This window comes from Kogia breviceps, chromosome 12 (genome assembly GCF_026419965.1).
Source record: "Kogia breviceps isolate mKogBre1 chromosome 12, mKogBre1 haplotype 1, whole genome shotgun sequence".
NCBI lineage: Eukaryota > Metazoa > Chordata > Mammalia > Artiodactyla > Physeteridae > Kogia > Kogia breviceps.
In genome coordinates, this window is record NC_081321.1 from 97956025 (window position 1) to 97983953 (window position 27929).

General features: G+C 55.8%; 1 protein-coding gene across 3 annotated transcripts in view; it reads left to right on the forward strand.

Annotated features, from left to right (window-relative positions):
- Nucleotides 1-27929, forward strand: part of PARVB (parvin beta) — a 103485-nt gene that overhangs the window by 23577 nt on the left and 51979 nt on the right. Inside the window, exon 2 of one of the 3 annotated variants that reach the window (XM_067010418.1) lies at nt 4671-6551. The exons of the other annotated variants lie outside the window; for them this stretch is intronic. Coding sequence (XP_066866519.1) covers nt 6551 — 1 coding nt within the window. The 5' untranslated portion in view covers nt 4671-6550. The remainder of the gene's footprint in view (nt 1-4670; nt 6552-27929) is intronic. 3 annotated transcript variants of the gene reach the window in all.

Sequence of the window (27929 nt, forward strand, 5' to 3'; positions counted from 1 at the left end):
CCAATCGAGTCATATATAATGGGATTATTTGGCTCTAAAACTAATGAAGTGGCATTAGAGCAGTAATGGCTGCTAAAGATGGTCTGTGTGCTTGTAGAATGTCCGGAGACAAGAGAAGACGCTCGTGCTGGATCTCAGCCCAGAGCGAGGCCCGGAGGGAGTTGGCACGCTGTGTCCCGGGAGGGGTGCAAGGAGCATCTATGGCCATGGTCCGAAGCCTGAATTTTTCAGCATTATGAGCAGACCTGTCTCGGGGCCACACCTGCCTTAGCCACACTCAGGAGCCAGTGGGTAGAACTGGGATGCCCACTTTGTAGGGTTTTTTTAAAAATTAATTAATTTAATTTATTTATTTTTGGCTGTGCGTGGGCTTTTTCTAGTTGCGGCGAGTGGGCTACTCTTTGTTGTGGTGTGCGGGCTTCTCATTGCGGTGGCTTCTCTTGTTGCGGAGCACGGGCTCTAGGTGCGCGGGCTTCAGTAGTTGTGGCACGTGGGCTCAGTAGTTGTGGCTTGCGGGCTCTAGAGCTCAGGCTCAGTAGTTGTGGCGCACGGGCTTAGTTGCTCCGCGGCATGTGGGATCTTCCTGGACCAGGGCTCGAACCCGTGTCCCCTGCATCGGCAGGTGGATTCTTAACCACTGCGCCACCAGGGAAGTCTCCCCGTCGCTTGGTTTTAAATAGCACTTGTCACTCTCCTTGTGGTGTGCTGCTTAGCACGATGCGGGGGTGGGAATGCTGTCCCAGGTCGCATTTTCCTCCACTGCGACGACTCTCTCTACTTGTCATGGGAGGAGACCTTCTTGCTTATGTTCTGAGAAGGTGGAAAGGATGTTCAGAAATGGAAGGTGGCTCCTCGCGTGAGAATTTCGTAGCTGGTAGTCACGGGAGCATCTTTAGCTGCAGTGTCTGGGGCAAGAGGAACCGCCTTCAGGGAGAAACTTGTCAACACTGGAGCAGGAGAAGCTTGGGCTGAGCCAGAGGTGAAGGAAATTGGTGGTGAGAAAGGTGGGCGAAGGCGGGAGCTTCGGGGTCCAAACCCTGGGGTTTCAGGTGTGGGTGTGAGTTACACCCAGTGGGACTTACTGGGTGAATGTCATCTGGTGACACAGCTGCATTAGACATCCATACCTACCTGGAAGTTGGAATAAACCTGGGTTCTTGGAGCACGGGCCGGGGAGACACAGTTTGACGTCTCTCGAGGAAAGCGAAGGAAGAGCTGAACCAGCTGGCCACAGTGAGCTGCCGGAGATGGTTCGTTCCTTCTCAGATACAGTCATGCCTCTTCTTCATGGCGGCTGTGTTCCCTGGTGACGGTGAGCCTCTGCTCCTGGGCGAACACAGAGGGAGGCTTCTGATCCATGGAGCCTTGTTTTCTGTGTGTTTCTGTTTAAAGGCACCTTACTTAATATGTATTGCTGATTCAGTAACGTTGAACTCCAGGCCACCTGCACTATGACACGTGCCTGAAGGAAGCTCATCTGACACACGTGTTTCTTCTAGAAGGCTCATCACAGCATTCTTGCACGTGGGAACACTAGACGGCACTTCACTACGCGTGGAACCATTTTAAACAGTGAAATCGCCAACGAAAAGCACAAAGATATGCAAAACGTGGCGCTCGCTGGACCACGAGAAGGACGCTTGTTCATCGTATGTGACGGGAATAATGTCATCTGGGAACACGCTCACCAAGCACTCAAGTTTTTGGCTGCTCTGCACGCACGTGTCTGCGAATGACCGCGTACGTGCCAGGAGGACCGCTTGGGGGGGGGGGTTACAAATAATTCTGGTGAGCAGGTGGATTTGCAAATACAGAATCCACAAACACTGAGGCTGGACCGTACCTTATCGGACAAGCATCTGTGTTTCCCCTGGGCCTCTCTCGGCATCGGGGTTTGGAGGCTGGATAGGGGGATGGCCGGCTGGGAGAGGGCTCTCCGGAGCACCGGGGGCCCAGGGTCAGGCCCCTGCCCACGGGCGTGGGGTGGTCCAGCACTGCCACAGCCCCCTCTGGTCCGTGCACTTCTCCAAGGCTGCCGTGTGGGGATCCACACTCAGAAAGGACAGGGTCTCTTTGCCCTACAACAGAAATTAACGCAACGTTGTAAATCAACTATACTTCAATTTGAAAAAAACAAAAAGAAAGGAGAGGGTCTGTGCTCTCGAGGACCCGGCCATAGCTGCTCTTCATCGAGATGGAACCGCCAGCCCCCGAGCTTGTAGCCACGCCGTCCCGGTCGCTTGCTGACAGTTCAGTCACAGTTGCAGTCCTGAATGGGGGCGTGTCACCCGGGACGGCCTCGTCTTCCCAGCCCTGGATTCTCGGATTTCTTTTCCCTTCGTGTGTCTTGAGGCGGGAATGACACATGACCTGGAGCAGGAGAGCGTACAGGAGATACCTGTGGACTCAGGTTTGTTGAAAGGCTCAGGGAGTCTCCCCGAGGCTGGGGTTGCTGCCTAGCAGCATCTGGGGCTTCGGATCCTGAGGCCCTTGGAGGTTGACGTTCATGACCTTGAAGGAGGGCAGACCTGGGGTAGGGCGGGCAGGGTCCCCGGCTCGGAGGCGTGCGGCTATGAAGCACCACTCAGCTTTGCAGCTTATTCTTTGCGTTCATTTCCCGGGCGTGACTGGTTGTACGAGCTGACTGGGACATTGGCAGAGGAGGAGGGTGGCGTTTATCCGGCTTTCCTTGGGTGGCGCTGGGTGAGTCCCCTGGAGCACCTCTGGGGGCGCCCATCCTGGTCCCCGAGAGGCTTGTCGGAAGCCGTCCTCCCTGAGACCGGTAGCAAGAACGAAAATGCTGAGGCAGCCAGTGTGTACTGAGTGCCTGCTGTCCGCCAGGCGGGTGGCGCCAGTGGAATCACCTGCTTTGAAGTCACCCTCTTTCCTGACACCTTTTGTCCTTCAACTTAATGTGTTGTTTTTTATTTTTATTTTTAATTTATTTATTTATTATTGTTTTTTTGCGGTACGCGGGCCTCTCACTGTTGTGGCCTCTCCCGTTGCAGAGCACAGGCTCTTGGCGCGCAGGCTGAGCGGCCACGGCTCACGGGCCCAGCCGCTCCGCGGCACGTGGGATCCTCCCGGACCGGGGCATGAACCCGCGTCCCCTGCATCGGCAGGCGGACTCTCAACCACTGCGCCACCAGGGAAGCCCTGTGTTGTTTTTTAGAACTTAGCACTTGGGATTGCCAGTACAGTGCCCATGATTGATTCAAAAAGAAGTGGGTAGAGAAGTGCCTTCCTTCTGGACAGAAACGTTTCAGTAAAAAGGTAGAACTTGTACTTCTTTGGCCTTTCATGGATTGTATTGAAACCTGCCTGTAACAGGAAGAAACAGTTAACCTGTATAGAAAATAAACTTACTGGGACTTCCCTGGTGACGCAGTGGTTGAGAATCCACCTGCCAATGCAGGGGACACGGGTTCGAGCCCTGGTCCGGGAGGATCCCACATGCCACGGAGCAACTAAGCCCATGTGTCACAACTACTGAGCCTGCGCTCTAGAGCCCGTGAGCCACAACGACTGAGCCCACGTGCCACAACTACTGAAACCCGCGTGCCTAGAGCCTGTGCTCCGCAACGAGAGAAGGCACCGCAATGAGAAGCCCGCGCACCGCAACGAAGAGTAGCCCCTGCTCGCCGCAACTAGAGAAAGCCCGTGTGCAGCAACGAAGACCCAACACAGCCAAAGATAAAAATAAATAAATTTTAAAAAAAGAAGAAAATAAACTTACGGTTACTGGGGGTAAGGGGCTGGGAGGGATAACTTTGGAGATTAGGATGGACATATACACACTACTGTATATAAAATACAACTAGTAAGGACCTTCTGTAGAGCACAGGAAACTCTACTCAATACTCTGTAATGGCCTATATGGGAAAAGAATCTAAAAAAGAATATGTATATATGTGTAACTGATTCACTTTGCTGTACACCTGAAACTAACACAACACTGTAAATCAACTATACCCAATAAAAATTATAAAAAAAAGAAAAAGCAAAAAAAAAAAACCCAAACAGTTAGTTAACCTGTGCTTGGTTTAGTCTGAATTAATTATCTTAGTAAAGTGTTGCCTCTGTCCCCTTGCCTGTCTGCATAGCACGTAGCATCCTCTGAAATACCACATTTACTTATTGATTGACTTTTCTCCCACTTCGAAGCAGAGGCCTTTGTCCTCTCACCGCTGTGCCTGGGCTTGAGTGACGCCTGGCACACAGTAGGTGCACAGAGCATGTCTCGGTTGGGGTCCTGACCTCGAGCAGCCTGCTTCACCCCTCCCAGCCTCAGTTTTGTCATCCATTAAGTGGGGGTGGTAATAAGAATTCTTTCTGGCTGCCTTAGGGGGCCGTGATGAGGGTCAAATGAAATAATGAACGTGCAGCCCCCTATTTTATTCTAAAAATGGCACATAAGGAGCTGGGTTTTGCCTGCCAGGCCCAGCATCACGGAGTCCCCAGTGCCTCGCAGGTAGGAGGCTCTGGATGTATAGATGGTGAATGAATGAAATGAGAGCTGCCCTGCAGTTAAAATTGTCAAAACCTGACTCTTTAAGATGACACCATGGGGCTCCTGATTCTTTTATAATTTTTTAAGCACAAGCCGTTTTCCTGTAAAAGCTGGGCAGTTTTCCTTTCGTGACTGACCCTCTGTTGTTCTTGCCCCCCAGGAGCTGGGTGCTGGCTCCGGGCGTTTGCTTGGCTGAGCTGGCAGGTGCAGAGGTGCAGAGATACCCCTGCTCCCGCCCCAGCTGTCCTCTGGGTGCAGACCTCTGCGGGGCGCCGGCAGTCTCGGACGTGGCTCTTCTGGGTCTTGCTTCCTGAGCGCCCGCAGGACACCCCCGTCCTGCTTGAGCTGAAGAGGCGTGTCCTCGGGCACTGTGACGAAGTGCCACAGCCCGGGGGGCTTAAACAGCAGACGTCTGTTCGTTCACGGTTCTGGAGGCTGGACGTGCGAGATCCGCGTGCCAGCAGGGCTGGTTTCTCTCCTTGGCTTAGGGACGGTGTCCCCACTGTGTCCTCAACGTGGTCAGCCCCCTGTACGTGTCCGTGACCTCATCTCCTTTTCTTATCAGCGCACCAGTCACATGGCTTCAGGGCCCACCTGTATGACCTCAGTTAACCTTCGTCACCTCTTTATAGGCCCTCTCTCTCCAAACACCGTCATCTCCTGAGGTCCTGGGGGTTAGGACTCCAACAAATGGATTTTGGGGGAATGCAGTTCGCCCCTAACGAGCTCCTTCCTCAGGTGGCCCCAATAGAGGAACCGTTAGACCATGATCAGCTTCGGGACCGTATCGGCCTCGGGTCCCAGGGATCGACTCTGGATTACCGTTGGTTTGCACCAAGTCTGGGGGGATCCCGTGCTGCTCATTCCTTCGCCTGGGCTTGGCTGGGAGCAGGTGGCCACGTCCCGTGACTGCCTGCTGCCCCAAAGCCCCTGCTGGTGGCGGGCCCGCTCCGGGTGCCAGCGTCCCTGTTGGGCTCACATGCTCCCTGCTTGAGCAGACCTGGGGATTGCTTGGTCCTTCAGGCCACATCTACAGGAAGCACGCGTTTCCCTCGGGAGCTGGGGGCATTGCTAATAACTGTCAAACAGGAGCGAGTAGTGCTTCCCACCGGGAACCGTACACGTGCATTTATCCCTGAAGCAACCCCTTGTTATCAACCCCATTTTATAGACGACGGAAGCAGGCACAGATGGGTGGCCCACCCGGGTCACCCAGCTGATAGGCGACTGGTTCAGCTTTGGGGCCAGGCAGTGTGTCCAGCGGCCAGATCGCGGAGGAGTTTTGGGCAAAGGCGGGTGTGGTTCTACTTCTGCACCCTCCCTCCCCATTCTAGCCTCTTCCTCTGTCCCCCCACCCTGAGAAGCCAGTGCTACAGGAAGCAAATCTGCCAGTTTGGGCGGCCTCAGCTCCCGTACGGCTTTGTTTCTGGTATTCGATTTCTGTTGTCGTGGAAACGGGGTGACAGGAGTTCCTCCTTAGCACTGGTCCTCCTGACGTGGTCGGCATCCGGGAGATGCGGCGAGGGGACGCGGGCCTGCGTTCTGCGTTCTCTTTGGGGTTGGGACAGGGAACCAGGTTGAGTCCACTCTCGGACCCTCCCGTCCACCTGCCCGGCAGCCGGGTCTCCAGGCCCAGGCCGAGATCGAAGCCTCATCGGAGGCCAGGGTCTATTGTTCAGCTTTTTGCTGAGCCAGACAAACACGTCTGAAGTCACACACAGGAATGGATACTCCCTTCCTTCCTTCTTCTTGCCTTGTGGGTTTGTTTCCTGGGGAGCAGCTTGCCGTGAAGCCGTTGGCAGCAAAGACAGAAATAATATTTTGTGATTAGCAGTGTCTTATCGTGTAGAAACAACCCCGTCCTCCCGGCAGCTTGATCCCCTGTGGCCTTCCTCAGAGTCACCCAAAAGGGGCCCTTTCCCTCGAATTGCAAGTCACGGCAGCATCCCTGCCCGCACCCCGCTGTGACCTGGCGTGTGTCTCCGTCTCTCCGCCGATTCCCCGCTGGCCTCAGGCTCGCCTGCACTTACCCGCTTCACCAGTGAGTGCTCCCTGGTTTCTTTCTCGTCGTTTGCAGCAGAAGCGAAGCCCGGGCCAGCCCTTGTTCCCTCTCTGCTTTATGGGGGAAGGTCATTTAGACCAGAATGGAGCCTGGGCTGGCCCTTTGACTTTCCCCAGGAAGGTGGCAAGGATGTGACGTGAGGACAGTGGGAAAAGGGGGCCCTGGTATCCCCCTTGGCCCAGGTGGACGGGCGCCTGGTGTGCAGGATGAAGCGTCTATGAAGTTTCCAGCGCTCCGGTGGGTCGTGTGGGTCTTTGGGCCTAGGTTGAGGATTAGAGGTTGGTTCTGCCTTTTCTTCGGAGGCAGCATCAGTGGAAGGGGCTTTGCATCGGGTGGTCTCTGTCCTGATTAGCACTGATCGTGGCAGTTGGCGTGGTTCCTCTGATGCTTGGCTTTCCTGCCTGTGAAACGGGGACAGCGGCGCGGCTGACGTGTGCCGAGCTCTCTGGCCCCGGGGACTATCCCAGCCTCTTTGTGTGCTTTGTCTTGTGCAGTCCGCGTAACTGCCTTATTTTACAGCAGAGGAGACTAAAGCACAGAGAGGCTAATTAACCTGCCCAAGGTCACACAGCAAATGGGAGTGGGAGTCGGAGTTGAGCTGGAGCTCTTAACCTCGGCTTGAGGCTTGAAGACCATCTCCTTGGGACCTGCTGGGGGACAGGGTGAGACGATCGTTATTCAGATGCTCCTGTGCCTCTGGCACCAAGACGGCCCCCGCCGTGCTCCTTCCCATCTGATGGAATATCGGTCACACATCCTGCCTGGGCTCTGCCTGGTGAAAGGGACATTGGTGCCCCGGTTGGCAGGTGACCAAGATAGCCCTTCCTTCAAGGACACAGACTGATTTCTGTCTTGGTCATTCACGTCGGTGTGTGGGGACATTTCTAGGGGAGACACCAGCAGTCGAGGGAGGGGCATAAGGAAACTGAATGCAGGGGGGATCTTAGTTCACACTCCGGAGCAGCTCTTTGAGGACGATAGACTTTACAATAACAAGTACCAAGTGATTGAACCAGGCCAAGTGGCCCTTCCTGGGCAGTGCCAGGTGGGGATGGGGGATGAGGGGCCTTGGTGGTTGACGGACAGGCAGACCCTGTCTGCTCTCCTGGTTCTATGATGGACTTTGTTCCTCTTTTTTTTTTTTTTGACCGTGCCTCATGGCTTGTGGGATCTTAGTTCCCTGACCGGGGCTTGAACCTGTGCCCTTGGCAGTGACAGCGCGGAGTCCTAACCACTGGAACTCCCATGGACTTTGTTCCTCTTGCATTTTCTTCCCAAGGGGGTGGATTACTGAGTTCTCCACCCTCCCCTGGGAGAATCACAAGCTACATGGCACAGTCAAGGAGCTGAGAAGTCCTGCAGAAAAAGACACCTGTTTAGCTCTGCTTCACCCAGTATTTCCTCCAGCCCCCTGACCCTGGCTTAATTCATACAAGACCTGTGAACGTCCTTGTCCGTGGAACTCACTTGGGGAAATAATGATGGGGGCCAAATAAATAGGGATCTTGCTCATAGATATACTGCTGTTTTCCAGGTTTGCTCAGGTTCTGTTTGGACTTCAAAAAACTAATTTAAAAGCTGTGCTGCAGTGTGTTTTCGCCGTCTGAAAAGTACACCTGCTGATGCAAGGAGGAGGTCTGTTAAGTCTTCTGTTAGGAAAGGGAGGGATCCCCAGGCTGTGAAAGCTCGGGGACCCAAGCCGAGAGCCCCACCCCCTCTTGTGGCTCTGTGGCCACCTGCCCTCCCCACCCCACCAGCCTGCTGATCAGCCACCCTGCTCTGTCTTTGTACTCAGAGGTCTTTTCTGGAATGGCTCTCGTCATCCGTCATCCGCGTGTTTTGTCCCCTCCTTCCTGGCTGGTGATGCTGCGTGTGAGGACACAGAAGTTATGCTTGGGCTCAAGTCAATGAATGTGCATTTATTCTGGCTGCTCTACTAGTGAGATCTGCAGGATAGGTCCCCAACTCCATTCCTTCCTACCCGTGGGATCTTGACGTTATCTTTCCAATCAGTAAAATGACAATGACCGAGACAGCCCACTTGCTCCATCAAGGACTCCTGAGGCCGTCCGTCCCTGCCCAGAGTGAGACTGGGAGAGCCAATCAGCTGCTGCCTCTTCTTCCGAATCACTGCCGCCTTCTGCTTTGTGCTGCCTGCCCCTCCCCCTCCCTGCTAATTACCTGCCTACGGGATCCAAGCCTGGAAGAACTTTCTAAGATGTAAGCTCCTGTGACTTCCCCACGTCTTTTATTTTGTGGAGAGGACTTTGCAGTTGGGTAGGTTGGTTCCAGTAGGAATGCCAGCATTTAGCTGCCTCCTTGGCCAAGTCACCTGCATGTCTGGCCTCCGTTTCCTGGTCTGTAGTGGCACCCCTGTCCCCGGCTGTCCCCGGGAGCCCGAGTGGGCTCATCTGTGAGGATGTGCGGTGGGCAGGCCCTTGACCGAGGCAGACTTCCTTCCTCCCTGGTGCGGGCCCGTAGTCTCCATCCGCACCCTGCAGGCCTTTCTGGGTTGGGGGACTTCAAGTTAGGCACGAAATGGGACAAGAGAAGGGAACTTGAGAATGAAGAGCTGGCAGTTTGCTGAAAGGGACTTCAGAAGCATCCTCTCTCTTCCCAGCTTGTTAGCCCACGTCCTGCTACAGGATGACGACCCAGGGCAAAAGAACAACTTCCCCTTCCCGCTGGGAATGTGAGGATGGAGACAGGCACCCACTCTCTCTGCCCTGCGGGCCAGGCTCCTTTAAGACTCAACTCCAGGGTTTCTCTGTCTGACTTACTTCACTTAGTACGATAATCTCTAGGTCTAGCCATGTTGCTGCGGATGGCATTATTTCGTTCCTTTTTTATGGCTGAGTAGTATTCCACGCCCTCTATACCACATCTTCTTTATCCATTCATCTGTCGATGGACCCTTAGGTTGTTTCCATGTCTTGGCAGTTGTGAATCACGTGCTGCTCTGAACATAGGGGTGCGTGTATCTGTTTGAATTATACTTGTGTCAGAATATACGCTCAGGAGTGGGATTGCTGGATCATATGGTAGCTCTGCGTTTAGGTTTTTGAGGAACCTCCATACCGTTTTCCGTAGCGGCTGCACCAATTTACATTCCCACCGACGGTGTAGGAGGGTTCCCGAGACAGACAATTTATTGAAACATAAAATGACAGAGTGATGACTTTGGGGCCCAGGGCACTTAGGGGTGGGTGTCTAGGAAGGGCTCCCGGAAGCATGAGAAGGGGCTGGTCGTTCGGAGCTGGGGCGGGGCTTCCGGCAGATGGACCGAAGGAAGCCTGGCCCCGCTGGGACAAGCCCTGTGGTTTTGAGCTCCGTGGTCCGCTCTTGGCCTGGGGGAGCAAGGCCGACAGACGAAGCTCCGTGACCCTGTGTTCGGGTCGGTGCAGCCTCCGGGCAGCAGCTGTCCGGGCCGCTCAGGATGTTGGCTCGCATTTGGCTGGTCCGGCTGTGCGTGCCTACCCCCAGCTGTCACCAGTGTCCAGGCCTCTCACCCTGCCAGAGCCTGGGGCTTCCCTGGGAGGGAGGGTGCCCAGTTGCCAGGGCAACCAGAGGTGGGAGGCCAGGGCCTCAGGCAAGCCGCTGAGCTGTCTGCAACCCCAGGGATCGAGGACCAGGGCGGGCTGATCCTGGCCTGTGGTGCAGACCGGCGGGGACCCCTGCCGGCACCTCGCCCCCTAGGAGGGAAGGGGGTGCAGGTTGGGGGAGCGTCGCTCACCGTCTGGCCCCCGTGCCTCCCAGCTGCCTGCTGCAGCCCCCGGCCGGGCTCGTGAGGGTGCGTGAGCGATTAGCGTCTGCGAGTGGCTGGCACAGAACAGATAACAGAGGTGGGTGCACACGGCTGCGGGGCTCACCCCTGCCCTCGGGCCTCCACCTCGTGTCCATACCGGGCCGGAAGGCGGAGGGATAGAGGAGTCCAGGCCGCCCTCTGTGCCAAGGAGACCCACCCTGTGGGCTCCCTGGGGGCTGGAGGCTCTGGAGACAGGGACCCTGCCCCGCCTTGGTCCTGAGGCTGAAGCATGCCCGTGCTGTACTTAGTTAGCGCTTACGGTTTGCAGAGCCAGGACAGCCGGGATGGGGTTTAGGCCGCACGCTGACCCCAGGAGGTGGGGAGCGTAAGGCCGTGGTGCCGTGGGATTCCGACCTGTGTGACGGTGCTGAAGGAAGGTGCTGGACTCCCTGTGGGTGCCGCACGGCCGTGCGGTGTCGAGAGCCCTTGGCTGTCTAGCCTCTGGGCTCCCGAGTCGGGTCCAGCAGGGTTTCTCCACCTCGGCACCCTGCACGTTTTGCCCTGGATGATTCCCCACGGGGCGGGGGGTGGCGGACACGGCAGGGTGTCGAGCAGCCCCCCTGGCCTCTACACACCAGATGCCGGCAGCACCCCCTGCTTCCGGCCGTGGTTGCCTCCAGTGTGCCCAGACTCGGCCACTTGTCCCTGGAGGGCAAAACCGTCCCTGGCTGAGAACCACGGAGCCGGAAGGAGGTCCTTAGGACCTGCACCAGGACCCCACCTGACCTCCCACCCCAGGAGGAGGGGATCAAAGGAAGGGAGGACCCCCGGAGACCACTGACCATTCTTTCCAGGGCCCTCGGTACCTGGGTGCCCAGGATCTGCCCAGAACACACACACACCTGCACCCCCTGTGACCCGGAAGGGGTCCCCTGCCGCTCTTTTTTTTTTTTTTTTTAAATAAACTTTACTTCTTAGATAGGTTTTAGGAGGTTCCCAGCAATATTGAGCAGAGGGTGGAGATTTCCCGTATACCTCGCCGCCCTGCGCACACATAGCCTCCCCGAGTCTCCCCACCCCCAGAAGAGTGGTGCACTTGTTACACTCAGTGAGCCTACACTGACACATCGGTGTCACCCAAAGTCCGTGGCTGACGTTAGGCTTCATTCTTGGCGTTGTACATTCCATGGGTTTGGACAAATGTATAATGTCATGTATCCACCATTACAGTCACGTACAGGGTGTATTGTATTCACGGCCCTAAAAATCCTCTGTGTTCTCCCTATTCACCTCTCCCTCCCCCAATCCCTGGCGACCACTGACTTACTGTCCTCATAGTTTTCCGTTTTCTAGAGTGTCATGGAGTTGGAATCGCACAGTATGCAGCCTTCTCAGATTCGCTTCTTCGCCTGGTAATACGCGTTTGGGTCCCTCCACGTCTTTCCGTGGCTTGGTAGCTCATTTCTTTGTAGCGCTGGAGAATATTCCATTGTCTGGATGGAGCACTCTTTCTTCATCCTTCACTTCTAACTCCTGAACAGCCTGCTGCCCTTCCGGCAGGTGTGCAGGGCAGGCTGTGCTGAACTGGGACGCGAGGTTGAGCCTGGGTGGGAGCCCAGACCCCCTGAGGTTGGAGCCTTGAGGCCCGGAGGGCAGGGCCTGGAGAGGGCGCTGCGGGGGGGCGGGGCCGGGGGGGCGAGGGTGCTGAGCCAGGAGGACCCCTGGCCTTGTAGACACTGCCACCGACCCGCAGCCCTCACCCTGTGAGCCTGCCCGGAGCTCACCCAGCCCGTCTGCCCAGAAATGCCCTCGTTCAGGCCTGGAGACCCTGGGGGGCTGGTGAGGCACGGAGGTGCCCTCCGGGTGCTCAGGACCACACGCGGTGGTGCCCGGGATACGTTTTGGACGCTGGGACCTCGCCCTGTGGGACTGGCTCCACGCGGGAGGGGTCAGTGAACCCCACGCCGGCCAGAGGCCTGGTCAGAAACACACGTTTGCTCGGTGGTCCACGCGCGTGCCCTTCTGTCCCTCCAGCGTGCACCGCCCGTGGGGTAGGACGGCCGAGGCGCCTGCCCCGTTTCAGGGCAGGACGCGGGTCCGGAGCGCTCACAGACCCGTCGGTCCCACGGGACGGCAGGTCAACGCATCAGGGCCTGTATGGTGAATACAGGCCTCCCCTCCATCCCCGGCGCCTTCGCGGATGGCTCGTGGGTGGCCCGGCCGCCGTGCCAGGCGGGCCTGTCGCTGTCTGTGATGGTTGTGATACGACGCCGTGCTGGGTGCCACCGTCCCGTGCAGCCAGGTGCCCTCCGGGAGCAGCCCGGGGTCTTAGTGTCCTGGGGCCGCTGGAACGCAGCACAGAGATGGCGTGGCTCCCGCCACAGATTCGTCTTCTCTTGTTACACTGTGCGTTCGCTCGTCTTGCTGCGCCACGCGGCTCGTGGGATCTTGGTTCCCTGACCAGGGGTTGAACCCGGGTCCTCGGCAATGGAAGCGCGGGGTCTCACCGTCCGGACGGCCAGCGACGTCCCAGAAGTGTGTTCTCACAGTCTGGAGGCCGGAAGTCCAAAATCCAGGTGTCGGCAGGGTTGCGGTTCCTCGGGAGGCCCCCGGGGAGGATGCTGCCCTCCCCTTCCAGCTCCCGGTGCCTCCGGGCGCCCCTCGGCCGCGCCACTCCCATGTCGGCCTGTGTCTTCACGGGGCCGTCTTCCCTCCCTCTTCTTTTAAGGACACCAGTCATTAGTGTGACCACCCTAATGACCTCATCTCAACCTGATCACACCTGAGAAGACCCGATTTCCAAATAGAGCCACGTTCACGGGCACCAGGAGTTAGGACTTGGACTTGTCTTTCTGGGGGACACAGCTCACCCTGTGATGCATGGTGAGCTCTTCGAGGCCTGCCTGCTCCCAGGGTGCCGGGCCCCCCACGGGAGGTTGCGAGGCCTGGCGGGGGTCCTCCTGGGGGATGAGAAGGGAGGCGTCGGGTGGACCCCTGGGGGCCACGAACTCGCCCAGGTGTTTGGGGAACTGCAGGGCTTCCTTGCTTCTTTGCGTTGATAGCAACGCGGTCTGCTCACGACTTTAAAAGTCAGAGATAATATGGGCAGGTGGTTAAACTTTACGGCTGGGGCTGCCTCGAAGCTGCGTGAGTTTCCCGCGGCTGCTGTAAGAAATTACCACAGGGCTTCCCTGGTGGCGCAGTGGTTGAGAGTCCGCCTGCCGATGCAGGGGACGCGGGTTCGTGCCCCGGTCCGGGAAGATCCCACGTGCCGCGGAGCGGCTGGGCCCGTGAGCCACGGCCGCTGAGCCTGTGCGTCCGGAGCCTGTGCTGTGCAACGGGAGAGCCCACAGCAGTGAGAGGCCCGCGTACCACAGAAAAAAAAAAAAAAAAGAAATTACCACAGATTTAGTGGCTTAAAACAGCACAAACTTACTATCTTATAGCTCTGGAGGTCCTAAGTCCTAAAATCCAGGCGTCGGCTGGGCTACGCTCCCTCGGGAGGCTCCAGGGGAGGATCCTTTTCCTTGTCTTTTCCAGCTTCTAGAGGCTTCTCCATCTTCAAAGCCAGCAGCCCTGCATCTTCCAATCTCTCTCCGCTTGTGTTGTCACGTTGCCTTTTTCTCACTCTGACCCACCTGCATCCCTCTTATAAGGACCTTTGTGATGACACCGGGTCCACCCAGTAATCCAGGATCGTCTCCCATCGCAAGATCCTTTACTTGATCACATCAGCAGAGTCCCTTTTGTTTGTAAGGTCATAGTTTCCAGGGATTAGGACGTGGACATCTTTGGGACACAGGGGACATTATTCAGCCTACCATAGAGGCCCCCAAAGAAGTAGAAAATAGCTCTTTTGAGTTCCAAAAAGAAACACCAGAAAGGAATGTTAGAGTTCTGCAACATGCATTCATTCATTCATGAATTCATTTATTCACCATTAACTCGCCACGTGTCACTGACTGCTTCCTGTGGGCTGCACCCTGTGCAGGGAGCTGGGGAGACAGGCAGGCCTTTTGCCTGCCTGCCCTTACGGAGCTATGGACACGAATCTAGAAGCACAGATGCAAGCAGGCCTCAAACGTGGTAAGGCTGGGAAGGAAAGGGATGGAATGGAACAGGGCACAGTGGGGTGGGGGGCGGGGGCTGGGGAACCTGGCTTGGTCCTGGCTGGCAGGGAGGGAGTCTCCACGTGCCTGTGGCTCCCACTTGCTCCTTTGGGGCCCTCCCTCCAAAGGCCCATCCCCGGGAACCCCAGTGGGTCCCGAAGGTCCTTGCACTTTGTTCCCTTGAGTGTCGCATCCATTCCGGGTGGAGCCACCAGCCCCAGGGGCACGTGGCTTCAAGCGCCCCCAAAGCCGCCTGCCTTTGGAAGGCACCCCTCTGCCCTGCAGCAGATTCTCTCGTTGAGATGAAACCTTCGCAGGCTGTGCCTGGCTCGCATCCTCGGGGGCAGATGCGCCGCTAGAGGGCGCCGTGCTCCCGGCGTTTCCCGCCTGCGAGTCGCAAGTTCTCTCCCGGTGGAGCGTTTGTTTCGGCGCAGGTGCACAGAGAATCGGTTCTTTTTCTTACAATGACTTAATGATTTAATCTTCTTATTTTCTCAGCAGAGCACACTTTGGGCTTGCCTGGATTCGACAGGACAGTAACGATCAGGCTAATTAATACGAGTTTCACCGCACAGGAAGCAGCCCAACTTGCTTCCGCAGGCTTATTTTTCCCACGGCTGTTTCTGTTTTCTCTTATGAAGCACACTTCTCTCTGAGGGTGTGAACCTCATGGGGCTGGTCCTGTTGAGGTTTCTTTGCATCTCCCCGTGGGTGGGACGCATCACACAGCTCGGCTCCGAGGGGCCGGAACCGTGACCGACAAACACAAGACATTACTGTGACTTTTTTTTTTTTAATTGAAATACAGTTGATTTACGCTACTGTGTTGGTTTCGGGCCATTTGCAGCAACATGGATGGACCTAGAGATGATCATACTCAGTGAAGTAAGTCAGAGAAAGACAAATATCATATGATGTCACTTATATGTGGAATCTAAAAAAATAATACAGATGAACTTACTTACAAAACAGAAACAGATTCACAGACATAGAAAACAAATGTATGGTTACCAAAGAGGCGGGGGGTGGGGGAGGATAAATTAGGAGTTTGGGATTAACAGATACACACTATTATATATAAAAGAGATGTGGCTTTTTTTTTTTTTGATAATTCTGAGCAGAGGGGAGCAGAGCACTCCTATGCTCCTACCTTCTGCCTCTTCTAGACTCTTTTTTTAAAAAAATTTATTTATTTATCTTTGGCTGTGTTGGGTCTTCGTAGCTGCGTGGTCTTTCTCTAGCTCCTGTGAGCGGGGGCTACTCTTCGTTGCAGTGTGTGGGCTTCTCGTTGTGGTGGCTTCTCTTGTTGCGGAGCACGGGCTCTAGGCACGCGGGCTTCAGTAGTTGTGGCTCGCGGGCTCTAGAGCGCAGGCTCAGTAGTTGTGGCGCACGGGCTTAGTTGCTCCGCGGCGTGTGGGATCTTCCCGGACCAGGGCTCGAACCCGCGTCCCCTGCATTGACAGGCAGATGCCCCTTTTCTAGACTCTTTTCCCGTTATCATTAACTAATGATAGATTTTCATGACCAGTGACTGAAATTGCTTTCATCGACTCACTTAGAACCAGCACGATTGATTGGTAGACATGTGACAAATGGGCCATCCCCAAACCCAGGGGACAGAGCGCTCACATCAAAGGATCTACCATCAGGTTAGGACCAGTGGGGCCAGGGTGCTGTGATCGCCAGGAACCTGAGCTAAGGGGGCTGAGAAAACCCGAGGGTTCGGGGGACGCTGGCCTCACGAGTGCGGTCCAGCTGTTCGTCTGAGGGGTGGGGTAATGCGCACGTGCCCGGGGGCTCCAGGAGAGCCCGCTGCACAATGGTGGCCGTCGGGCTCCCTGGCGCGGCTGGTGCCCTTGCATATCCCCGGACAGGCATGTTCTCCTGACCCTGCCTGATCGGCCCCCTCTGCCTCTGGTGCGGCTGCATTTCAATTTCACTCCTTGTCAGTTAAGCAAAGCTTCTGAGCCTCCCGCAGACTCTGAGCTTCCTGCCTGGACACCGGTCACTGGTCCCGTTGATGGCAGCTGGCCTGGCTCTCTGCTGGCCGACTCTGGGGGGCACTTCACACTTTTCAGGACGGGTGTCGGGGGGCTCAGGTCAGGCTGTGTTGTTGGCCTCATTACAGTGTCTGTTTTAAGTGCTCAGCGACTGGCGAGATGTTTGTGGTGATGTCTGAGCTGTACATTCAGGATCTTCGAGGATCGATATGCCTGGTTTGCAGTTGCTGGGGGTGTGTTTCAACGTATGGATTCTTCAAGAATTGGTGACCTGGGGATACGTGGCCCCTTGTCACCCCAAACAGTTAATTAGCTCGGCTGTTTCACCCTTGACGCTGGCAGATAACTCAGGCTTTCGGGATCTGGTTTGATTCTGTTCTGTTCAGGTGAGCACACTTTTCTAGGGTCTCCTCTGTGTGCGGGGCCCACCTCTGGGGACACAGGGGTGATTAGGACTTGAGCTCTGCCTTCTGGGAGTTTTTTTATTTCTTTTAAAAAGATTTATTATATTATTTATTTAATTAATTTTTGGCTGCGTCGGGTCTTAGTTGTGGCACGCGGGATCTTTGTTGAGGCATGCGGGGTCTTTTGTTGCGGCGCACGGGCTTCTCTGTAGTGTGGCATGCAGGTTTTCCCTAGTTGTGGCGCGTGGGTCGCAGAGCGTGTGGGCTCTGTAGTTTGTGGTACGCAGGCCCTCTAGTTGAGGCACGCGAGCTCAGTAGTTGTGGCGCGCGGGCTTAGTTGCCCCGCGGCATGTGGGATCTTAGTTCCCTGACCTGGGATCAAACCCTCATCCTCTGCATTGGAAGGTGGATTCTTTACCACTGGACCGCTAGGGAAGTCCCCTCCTGGGAGTTTATAATCTAGCAGTGAGACGTCCGCACATCTGCTAGATTGGTAAACCCGGGAGCTCGGGGGCTGTCTGACCGTGCAGCTGGCACGTGCCTGGTGCGCCTGCAAACTTGGCGAGTGGGTGACTCTGGGACACCAAGCGCTTCCGGTTGCCCAGCGCAGGTGCGGGTGGTGGGACAAGAAGGGAGAGACCCAGCATTTACCACGTGACTGCTGCTTCATGCACCATCTTGTTAATAGTTGTCATGATGACAGGTCTGGTTCTAACCCCTCTGCAGAGGAGAGATGGTGAAAGACGGAAGGGCTTAAAGCCCAGGGTTACAGGATGTTTTGTAATAGTCCTCCTAAAGCCTCCCCTCTCTCCGCTATTCTGTCTGCACCCTCCGCGACCCTGGGCCAGGGGTTTGGAGGAGGGACAGGGCCGCGGAAGAGGGGACGTTTGCCGTGGGCTTTGCCTCCAGGCGCAGGCTCTGGACATGGAGCTCCTGGAGGGGGCACAGGCTGGCAAAGGCCCGGAGGGGTGACCGAGCCTGGCCCTGAGCTCTGCACTGGAGGAGGGGGTGGGATGCAAGGGGAAGGGTGTGGGTTTTGTTTTGGGAGTGGTGGAGTGTCAGGACAGCGCCTGGGCAGAGGAGTGACCCCGCGGCCTGCGTTCTGGGGGCCAAGTCTGGAGACACTGTTGGGGGTGGATCGGAGGAGGGGGAGACCAGGAGCAGACACCGGGCCGTCCGCAGATCGGTCCCCTGTCTCAGGCTCCCGAGGGATTCTTTCCACCTGATGCCTTCTGAGAGGTGACTTGAATAAGTTGACCCACTTGCTTTCCATCTGAAAAACCGACCAAATCATCACTCGTCCCTAAAGGATCAGTCATTCTTTTTTGAGCAAGAAGCCCGGGGCCCCTCTGGTGTCCTGGTTTCTGCTCGCTGGGTGGTTTATTTGGTAAACCTGACGTTGAAGGATCACCTAGAAGTCTTTCTTCCTGTTCTCCTTCCCACAGACAATTCGTTTTTCTGCGGTTCTCACATTTTTCTGATCACGCAGGGCAAAGGGGAGGAAAAGGACTGCTTCTGGTGGGAGGGAACCATCTGTTTGATGTTGGCTTCTGAGCCCCGGCCTTTTCCATACTTAGACCTAAGCAGCCTTTGGGATTCGGAAGACCCGGTGTCCGGGGAACGGGGGGCATCGCTTCCTTCCTGGTGCCCCCCCCCCACCCTGCCCCTGGCTGGCAGGAACTCGCTCCAGTGGGCGAGGTTTGGGAATGTTGCCCCAGAGGCAGCGTGTCCCACTAAGTCCCTAATTGCAGAGCCGAGTCCTTCCTCTTGAGGCCTCGCCCTCCGCACGGCCCCATTGCAGTACTTGGTTCTTGGTGACCCACGACGGCCAGGCTAATGTAGGCCTTAATGGAAATGCTCTTTTTCCACCCGAGTGGCTGGAGGTGGAATGTTTTGCAAGAAGGGCCTGTTTCTAGTGCTTCTGACTTTGTGTCTCTTACCTAAATTCTCTCTTCTGCTCCGTTTTGCCTGCGTAAACGCATTTCCGGTCATTTACTCATTCTCTGAATGTTTGTCGGATGCTTGTCACGTGCTGGGTTTTGCTGGGTTTTTGATCAGCCTTTGGCCGCTCGGCGGGGGCGGGGCGGAGGACACACCCCACCACTTCCTGTCGGGGGGATAAGGGTCTGTAGCTGTCACGTGCACAGGGAGCTGTGGGAACCCAGAGGAAGGGCCCTAATGCTGCCCAGGGGGTGGGGTTACAGAGAACGCTTTAATGAAGAATCTTGGGGAACGGGTGGAATTGGCTAGATATAACGAAAAGGGCATTTCAGGTGGCGGGGATAGTGGGGGCAAAGGAACGGCCTCATTGAAAGGTGATGCAGAAGCTTGGGAGCTGCATCTGGGTCGATGAGAGGTGGGGTTTGTTCATCAAGAGTCTTCAGGTACCACTTTGAGGGGTTTGGGCTTTACCCTGGAGCTCTGGGGTGCTCTATACCAGGCAGTGACAGCCAGACCCTCAGTCTGCAAATGACAGAAAACCCAACTCAGAGTGGATTAAGAACAAAATGGCATTCATTGGTTCACTTGACAGAAAGGTCCACAGGTTTCCAGCCTCAGGTAAAGCTTGATCCAGCAGACAGCTGGCTTGGCTAAACTCTGTCCTCTTAGCTCTGTGGGCCCAGTGCCTTCATTTCCAGGTTTTGTGTGCCGCTACGATGACGGGGCAGCTTCCACCTGCGTCCTTTCTGGGTCAAGGCCAGAGGGAAAGAGTGCCTGTCATTCTGCATTCCTAGGAAACTCTCCTCGTTCTGTTGGCTCTAATTAGGCCAAGCCCACCCCTGACTGTATTCTGGAGAGTGCAGTGGGCCCCCTGGCTGAGGTCTGGGATGCTGAGTCCTGTCTGGCCTGAGGTAGGGCACATGGATGCCGGGGAGGAGGCACAGCAGAGCCCAGCTGCTCACCTGCCGGAGGGGAGAGGCTGGCTCGGGGTGGCAAGAGGCCACGGCAGAGTCTGCAGGAGGCCGGCTGGCTGTTCTGGTGAGAGATCCCCTGGTTGCCCGAAGGACAGGACACGAGATGCAAAATCTTCAGAGGCTGGTCCCAGGTCTGGCATCTCGGTCCTTTTGCCTTTTTCCTCTTTGCACTTGCGTACACGGTGGTCCTAGCGTCAAGTTATCGCTGTGCGTGAGTCGTTGTGCGTGGTCGGGGCTGTGATGTGTGGTTCCCTCTCCCAGCTTCTCTTTCCCTTTAGGGTGTCACCGTGTCCCCCGAGGCTGGCAGCGCCGCCGGGAAAAGCCCAAGCCTCCCCTCCGTCCCAGAGCCGTTTCTGCCGTCGAACCCATTCTGCCGGGACATGGGAACCAGCCCTTTACACTAGAGGGTCTTGGGAGAAGCCAGGGTGGCCGCTGAACGCATTTATTATTTTACCGCCGAGAGGGCAGCTCTGCATTTGGCTCAAAAGTGATAAACAGGGATTCACGGAGAAAGAATGAAATTCTGGATTCTCCCCACAGGCGGGAAACGGTCTGTGCTTTCCCTTTGATCCCACCAAAAGCTGAGAGATTGTGTAGTTTGGGGTACCACAGGCCTCAAGTGGGGTGGAGCTATCCCTGACCAGCTGGGCCGGCTTGGACACGTGTGACTCGGTCTTTTAGGGAAGAGCTCACCTGTCGTGGGAGCTTCGCATGATAGCGTGTGAGGTGGGCGCCCAGTCCTTCCTTCTTGAATACCGGAGCGGCGGCGGGTGCCGGCCAGGTTGGGAGTTGCTGAAACGTGGCCCCTGTGTCGATCTCTAAAAGGAGCACAGCGTCGCTTACCGGCTTGGGTTTCCGGAGCAGAGGGGCGTGGGAATGCCCTCTCAGTTGTTGCTACTCAGGTGTGGTCTGTGGCCTAGCAGCAGCAAGGTCACCCAGGGGCCGGTTAACGATGCCGAGTCTTGGACCCTCGTAAGAATCCGCCCGCGAGCCCCCGGGAGTCTTAAGTGCTTTGACGTTTGGAGTCTGGGCTGAGTGTTTAGGAGGGTGAATGGTTAGCCAAGGCGCCCGGGCTGGTTCCCGCTGGTGATGGGAGGGGAGATGACAGGGAGGTCCCCACGGTGACGGGGTCGCTCATGGGTGCTGTCCCAGAGCTGGTCCTCTCCTACCCTGCAGGTCTCCCGTGCTGGGTTCCCTGAGGACGCGGGGCCCTCGGCTCCGCTCACACAACTTCCCCAGGCACACCCGGGCGGCACCGCACTGCCTCGGCGTCACCTGAGACAGATGCTATGGATTGACCTGCTCAGTAAAAGCACGGAGGGGCTAAAATGATCCCGAGGAGAGGCGACTCCTGAGCTTTGTGGGTGCCCCTTGCATTCAGAAGCAGCGGTGTTCGTGAACTTGGAGGTGAGGATGGAATTGCCTGGGGGAGATCAGGGACTCCACGCCGCAAACTCACTGCTTCGGGCGTGGCCCGTGTGGCCCTCTGTGACTTCCTCTGGGATCTCTGCAGCAGACACACGGTGCCTCTCCCTGCAGACCCTCCTGCAAGGAAGCCCAGGGTCTGAGGCTTCCAGGCCAAGGCTTCACCTAAGGCAGATACGGACCATCAGGCCTGGATGGCTCACGGCCTGGGCTCTGAATCCTGCGTCTCTGCCTTTAGAAACCTGCCCAGGGGCCGAGTGCCTCGGGACAGGCTCAGCTCCACAGGCAGCCTCACCTGCTGCCCCCTCTGGTCTCCTTCCCTGTAGAACTGGCTGTCACCTCCCTTGGGTCCCTGCTGTAGAGCATCTATTTGTTGTCTATTCTTTTAACTTCATTTTAATGTTCACAAGTAACGTATGAACGCAGTCATGACAAAGCCTTCCCAAGCTCCTCCTTTCCTTCCGTCACTCATTCCCGCAGACGTGATGCTACTCTTGTCATGTTGGCGCACATCCTTTCATTCCTTTCCCTTTGAATTTAGTTGTGTACACATAAAAATACATAGTTCTAAGTTTTCTCTTTTTTTGCAAAAAAGTATTTATTGATTTGTTTTTTGGCTGTGCCGCAAGGCGTTACAGGATCTTAGTTCCCCGACCAGGGATCGAACCTGTGTCCCCTGCAGTGGAAGCTCAGAGTCATAATCACTGGACTGGCACGGAATTCCCAGTTTTGAGTCTTCTGATTCTGTATTTTACATAAATATCCTGCTGTATTATTTGAAACCTGCTTTTTAAAAATCAACACCGGGACCTCTCTGGTGGTCCAGTGGTTAGGACTCTGCACTTCCTCTGTAGGCGGCATGGGTTCAATCCCTGGTCGGGGAACTAAGATGCTGTATGCCGTGTGGCACAGCCCCCCCGCCCCCAAAATGTCAACACCATCACATGTATTGCACTTAATTATTGTACGTTTGTTCCTCAAGAGCTTTCTCTGTGCCAGGGGCCAGGACAGGCTGTTGGTTGGAAGTGGCCAGGACACCTCCTTCCATATGTCTGCACCCTGTGCCAGGCTCCGCCAGCACCAGGGCCGGCTCTGTTGGCCTTTAACCTAGTGTTCGTTAGATCGGCATCCTGTGAAACCCTAGGCTTGCTGCCGCCTGAACGGGACAGATCTTTAGCTGTCAGCTCATGATGTGGGGTCAGTAACGCCTGTTGACCTCCTTTGCATTTTGCCTTGTTGAAATGCTCACATATTTATTTTAGCCTCTCAACTTATTTCATCTCAAGAAATGGCATGGAATCTCGTGGCCCCGCAGAGCAGGCGCCATAAATCAGATGTCCAGGCTCAGTGACCCTCACAGTCAACGTGCTTTCTTGTTCCTGTGGTCTTGTCAGAGCAGTTCAGAATCTCATCTTCTGCCGAGAAATTACAGTGAGTTAAACGTACAGAAATACATACCGACGCTATGGGCTGGCATCCCCGTGGCAAGGCCAGAATCTCTTCCTCAGTAAAAACATACCAGGTCTGCCACTTTAAAGGTTAAGGGGCTCTTTCGTGTACGTTTTGCTACATGGATCGCTGAGAGTAAGTTCACTCTTTCCCCACATCCCAGTCGGGAAGGGCAGCTGCTGTCTCCAAGGCGGTTAGCCCTCCCTGCCTTTTACCCTGGGCAGGATGCAGTCCTCCATCCACTGCAATCCCAGGAAGCTGGGAGACGGAGCCTGGAGTCTTGACCTCCTGGGAAGGGCCAGGCCTCCCTTCTCGAGGCCTTTACAAGGATGATGCGTTTGAATTGTGATTGGTAGGTCCTTTGATCACCTTGTCTTTGGATGTCCGGAAGGGTTGTCCTGCAGCATCACCCCGCGGCTGTCCGGTCTGTGGATATCATTGTTCTTGTTGAGATCTTATTTGCGCCCTGTTTTCACTCCACTGAGCTGTGAGATCTTTACATGAAGTACTGTTTGATTTATTTTTAGAAGAACTGCTCTGTTAGGAAGACCTTCATGGCTGATGAGTTTAGTTTTTCTGCTAAATTGTAACTTCTGCAAAGATGCAATCCCTCCGAGTGCAGATGGGTGGTGGAGATTCATAGAAAGCTCTCCCTTCCCCGGGGAAGCCTGGAAAGCGTCACTTAGCAGAGATTTTGTCAGGTCCTTCTTGCACACATGGAGTTGATCCCAGCTCCCCCTCCCCAGCCCGGGGTGGGGTGGTGGTAGGGGGCAGGGGTCTGGGGGCCGTGAACTCGCGTGGGGAACACGCCTTCCTTTATCCTCCTTTATTTTTCCTGGCAGCTCTGAGGACCACTCCATTTCTTTGATCAGTTGTAACTGGGAGTGGGTACGTCTTGAAAAGGGCTGGTTAAGTGTCCAAAACTGAGGCAGCTTTCCTGCCATTGCCAAGTTCTCCTTTTAGCTGTGGAGCCTGGTGGGGACAGCAGGGCTGTTTCTGTTGGGGTTTTCTCTGGAGCTGTCACTGCTTCAGCCTCCAAGGGCAGTGGCTCACCCACCATGCGGCCCTTTTATCCTCGCTGAACCCCCCGCAGCTGAGCCCCAGGGAGCTTTCCGCACCCCATCATTGCAGGGGGTGCGTGCTGATTCCTCCCTCCCGCCCCGGCACCCCTCATGGAGAGAGCAGACTCTGTGTTTTCCCATCTGTGTTTCCCTTGCGGGTAGCCTTGCTCTTTTAAAGCAGCCTGCTTTCAGAGTTCTGTTTTCCTAATAATGTAAAAAGAAAAAAAAAAAAAACTGCCTGAAAGCCTTTTTCTGAGGGGGAAAGAGCCTGGGCATAAAGAAATGAAATAGAAATAAAGAAACGAAACCCATACAAAGAAAAAGGTTTAAAAAAAAAAAAATCAAGACTGGAACCTTTGCGCTCGACCTGGGGTATAAACGGCAGGCTGTTTGTGAGACGTTTGGGGTTTTAGATTTTGATTCTCTTTCCTCCTTTTTATGCGCTTGTCGTTGCAATCAGGAGAGGTGGTGTGTTCTTTAAACCTTGCCGGGTCTCTGGGTGCAGTGATGGAAAGAGAACGGGCTTTGGAAACACATGCGTCTCCTTTTGTTTGGCAGAAGCTGGAAGCTGACGCTTACTGAGCAAGTACCGCATGCCAGACGTTGCTCTGTGTGTTTGGGCCGTATCAGGCCCCATTTCACAGATGGAGAAGCCGAGGCACAGAGCAAATACGTAGCTTGCCCAGCATCACCCAGCTTGTCAGTGGCTGAGCCGGGATCCGAAACGAGCAGACTGGCTGCCAGTTTCTAAGCCCTTCATTTGCGCTTCCCCTCAGATATAAAGACCTACTGTGTGCAGGAGCTGAGTTAGCACTGGTGTGGGCAGACAGTCCAGGAAAGAGGTAGTTACCGGGCTGGCTGCATGATGTGAGCTGGGTAGAGGGGAGCCTGGGATGGGAGGGGAGCACCCAGGATGGCTTCCTGGAAGAGGCGGCCAGCAAGCTGAGACTTGAAGGTGGGTAGGACTCAGCTGAGCATGGCGAGTGAAGACCAGGTTGAACTGGGTTCAGTCCTGACTCTAGGACTCACGGTTGGGGTATATCAGATGCCTTCACATCTGATAGGCGCTGGCCCAGCATTGACCAAGCCGGGACCAGCCACTCCCTCACAGACTTGTGAGGAGATTAGATGAACAGAAGACAGAGAAGGTGCCGGGCACATAGTAGGTGCTCAGGAAACGCTAGTGGCCCTCTCCCACTGACAGGCAGGGACGTGGGTTAGACTTTTACTGCGACCGGGGGTTGTAAACCGGTGGCCCCTGGCTGGCCCGCAGAATTTGAATTACTTGCTCACATCGATAAATTGGGGGATTCTACACAAAACCCAAAATTTCCAGCATTTTTGGGAAGCTCCTGAGATCTGGCGACCGCGGTCTGCGTCGCCCACTCTGCGCCCCGGGGCTGAGCGAGGCGTGGCTGTCCCCAGAGGGGCACTGGAGCTGTCACACGCTCTCCCTGGGTCTCCTCCAGCCTCCCTCCCTCCCTCGCGGCACTTCGCCACCCCCACGTCCCCGTGTGGCCCACGGCCCAGCGCGTCACCGCGGGCGGGTGAACCTGGGTGCCTTGGGAACACGTCGGCTGTAGGGTTTCGCTTGGACAAGGGCAGACACTTAGGACCGTGATGAATCCTCGGCCCCAGCACATCGAGCCCCAGGTCCTTTGAACGCCCACACCCACCGTGCACACCAGCTGCCCCTGGATCTTTCTCCGTGACACAAGATAGTTGGCATTTCCCGTCATTGGAGTGTCTGACTTCCTGGCGAATGGACGAGTACTTTCAAAACCAAGACATTCCTGGGATGAGGGGAAAGCCACTGACCTGGCAGAGTGGGGTCCTCGGGGAGAAGCTGTGGTCCAAGGGGAGCCCCTCCTTCCAGAGCCTGCACTGACCCTCAGAAGACCATAATCAGGTTTCACCTGAAGGCTCCTCAGTGCAGGGGCCGTGTCCCTCAGGGAACCCAGGCCCTGAACAACAGCAGAGCTCCAAAGAGGCCTCACTGAACCCCGCGGTAGTTCAGCATGGACGTGGCGGCCACAGAGGGCTTCCGGAATCCCAGCTCTAATCAGAGCTGGGCCTTGCGTGGAGTCCCAGAGGCCCTTTTTCCGGGATTCCTGCTTCCTCTAGGAAGCCTTCCCTGGTTTTCCCTGGGATGAACTTCACTTACTCCTCAGAAGCCCCAGTGAGGTAGGTACCACTGCCACCCCCACGTTCCAGACGGTGAAACCGAGGCTGAGCAAGGTGAAGGGACTTGCTGGGGGCCACGTGCCAGCACGTGGCACAGAGAGATCCGAACCCTGGGCTTGTGGTCTGAGACCCTCCTTGTTTTCCTCTGGGCTTTATGCTTAACCGGCCTGTGGAATGTGCCGTCTGGGTGGGGCTGTGAGAGCATTTCTCATCTATTAAAGCCCAGAGATCCTAGGCCCTGTTAGGTGTTTTCTTTGATGTTGCAAGGGCGGTGTGGAAATTTCTCTGTTTTTATGTGACCCAGTTTCTCTGCTTTGAAAATGTCGTTCCTGTTCTCCTCCCCGCTCCCTGTTTTTGAGACCAGGCAGCAGGGCTCCTGGAAGCATCTCTTCATCTCTGCACCCCACACCCCCATCTGCCACCAGTTGCTCTGGCCCACGGCCCGTGTCCAGGCCAGCGGGTGACCTGCGTGGCAGCTCTGGGGCTCCTGGGAGGACCTACGGGCTCCCAGTAAGGACGCACCTCCGTGGCGCCCACCTGTGTGCCCTGAAGCCCACCTGTGCCACCCTCCACTCACATGAAACCCGGGTCTTTTGTTCTTCCTCGGCCGTGAACATAACCATGGCAGACGGCCTTGACCGGAAGGGACCTCCCTGGCCTTTCTGTCCTCCTTCTGTGACGCTGGCCCAGGAAACCAGAGAGGGGGGCCCACGGCTGCTGCGCACACCCCCTCGCACAGTTCACGTACGTGCCTCTAGAATATGCGAGGACTTTTGTGAAAAATCCCCTTTTCCTCCTTCCCTTTACTGCCTTGGAAAGCTCTTTGCTGGTTAGAAGACTCTTTGTAACTTGTCATGGAGTAAAAATAATTGCTGAAATTTGGTCTGTTTTACTCAGCGGGACTGAGTGACCGGAGGGGGTCTTTGGAGCGGGGGGAGCGGGGCCGGGCGGGGTGCGTCTCCAAGTCATTTGCTCGTGAAGATGTTTAACACGTGTCTGCTTCTTGCACAGAGTTAAGCTAAGGATTTGGGCATCAAAAGATGGCTGTGCGTGGGGTCTGCTCCTGGGATCTGGGGCGGCAGGGAGACGGTGCCTGTCTCCAGGTGCAGGGCTGGCCTCCAGACTGGAGTATTGTTGGGAGGGGTCCATTTTTTCTTCCCCCTTCCTTTAAATTGTGGTAAAATACACATAACATAAAATGTACCGTTTTAACCCTTTCTAAGCGCGCTGTTCAGTGCAATTAAGTTCGTTCACGTTGCTGAGTAGCCGCCGCCACCCTCCATCTCCAGAACTTTTTCATCTTCCCAGACTGAAGCTCTGTCCCCATTAAACACTGACTCCCCATAATTCCCCCCTATTTTCAGCCCCTGGCACCCACCATTCTACTTTCTGTCGCGGTGAATTTGACTGTAAGGGACTTCCTGCAAGTGGAATCACGCAGGGTTTGCCGTTTTGGGTCTGGCTTATTTCACTTCGTATGCTGTCCTCAGGACTCATTCATGTGTCAGAATTCCCTTCCTTCTTATGGGTGAATAACGTTCCATTGTGTGTATGGACCATATTCGTTTATCCGTTCATCCATCAGTGGACGCTTGGGCCGTTTCCACCTTTTGGCTGTGAACCGTGTAAGTCATTGCTGCCGTAGGATGTGGGTGTGCAAGAGAGCCCATTTTTTCACACTCTTGTATCAGGGCCTTCCTGATGTTAGAACCCAACGTCCTGGGCCCCACGGCCGTGTTCCTTGTGAGGGACAGAGGGTGGCTTGTCCCCAGGGCTGGGTCTGTGGCTGAGTCCGAGGAGCCCACCGTGTGCCCAGCTCCGGCCTCGGAACCGGATGTTCATCGTTTCATTAAGTCCTTCCTGGGGACCTGACGTTTTGAGAAAACAGGCAGAGAGGTTGCCAGGCGTGCTTGGGGTTGGGTCACCCTGGCCTGCCTGTCCCAAGGCCACCACGTCCTGTCCCCTTGCTACTCTGTCCCGTGTCCCCTCGGGTCCCAGAATTGGAGATATTCAAGGTTCGAGGTGACTGCAGTATTTTTTTTGTTTTTGTTTTTCGTTACGCGGG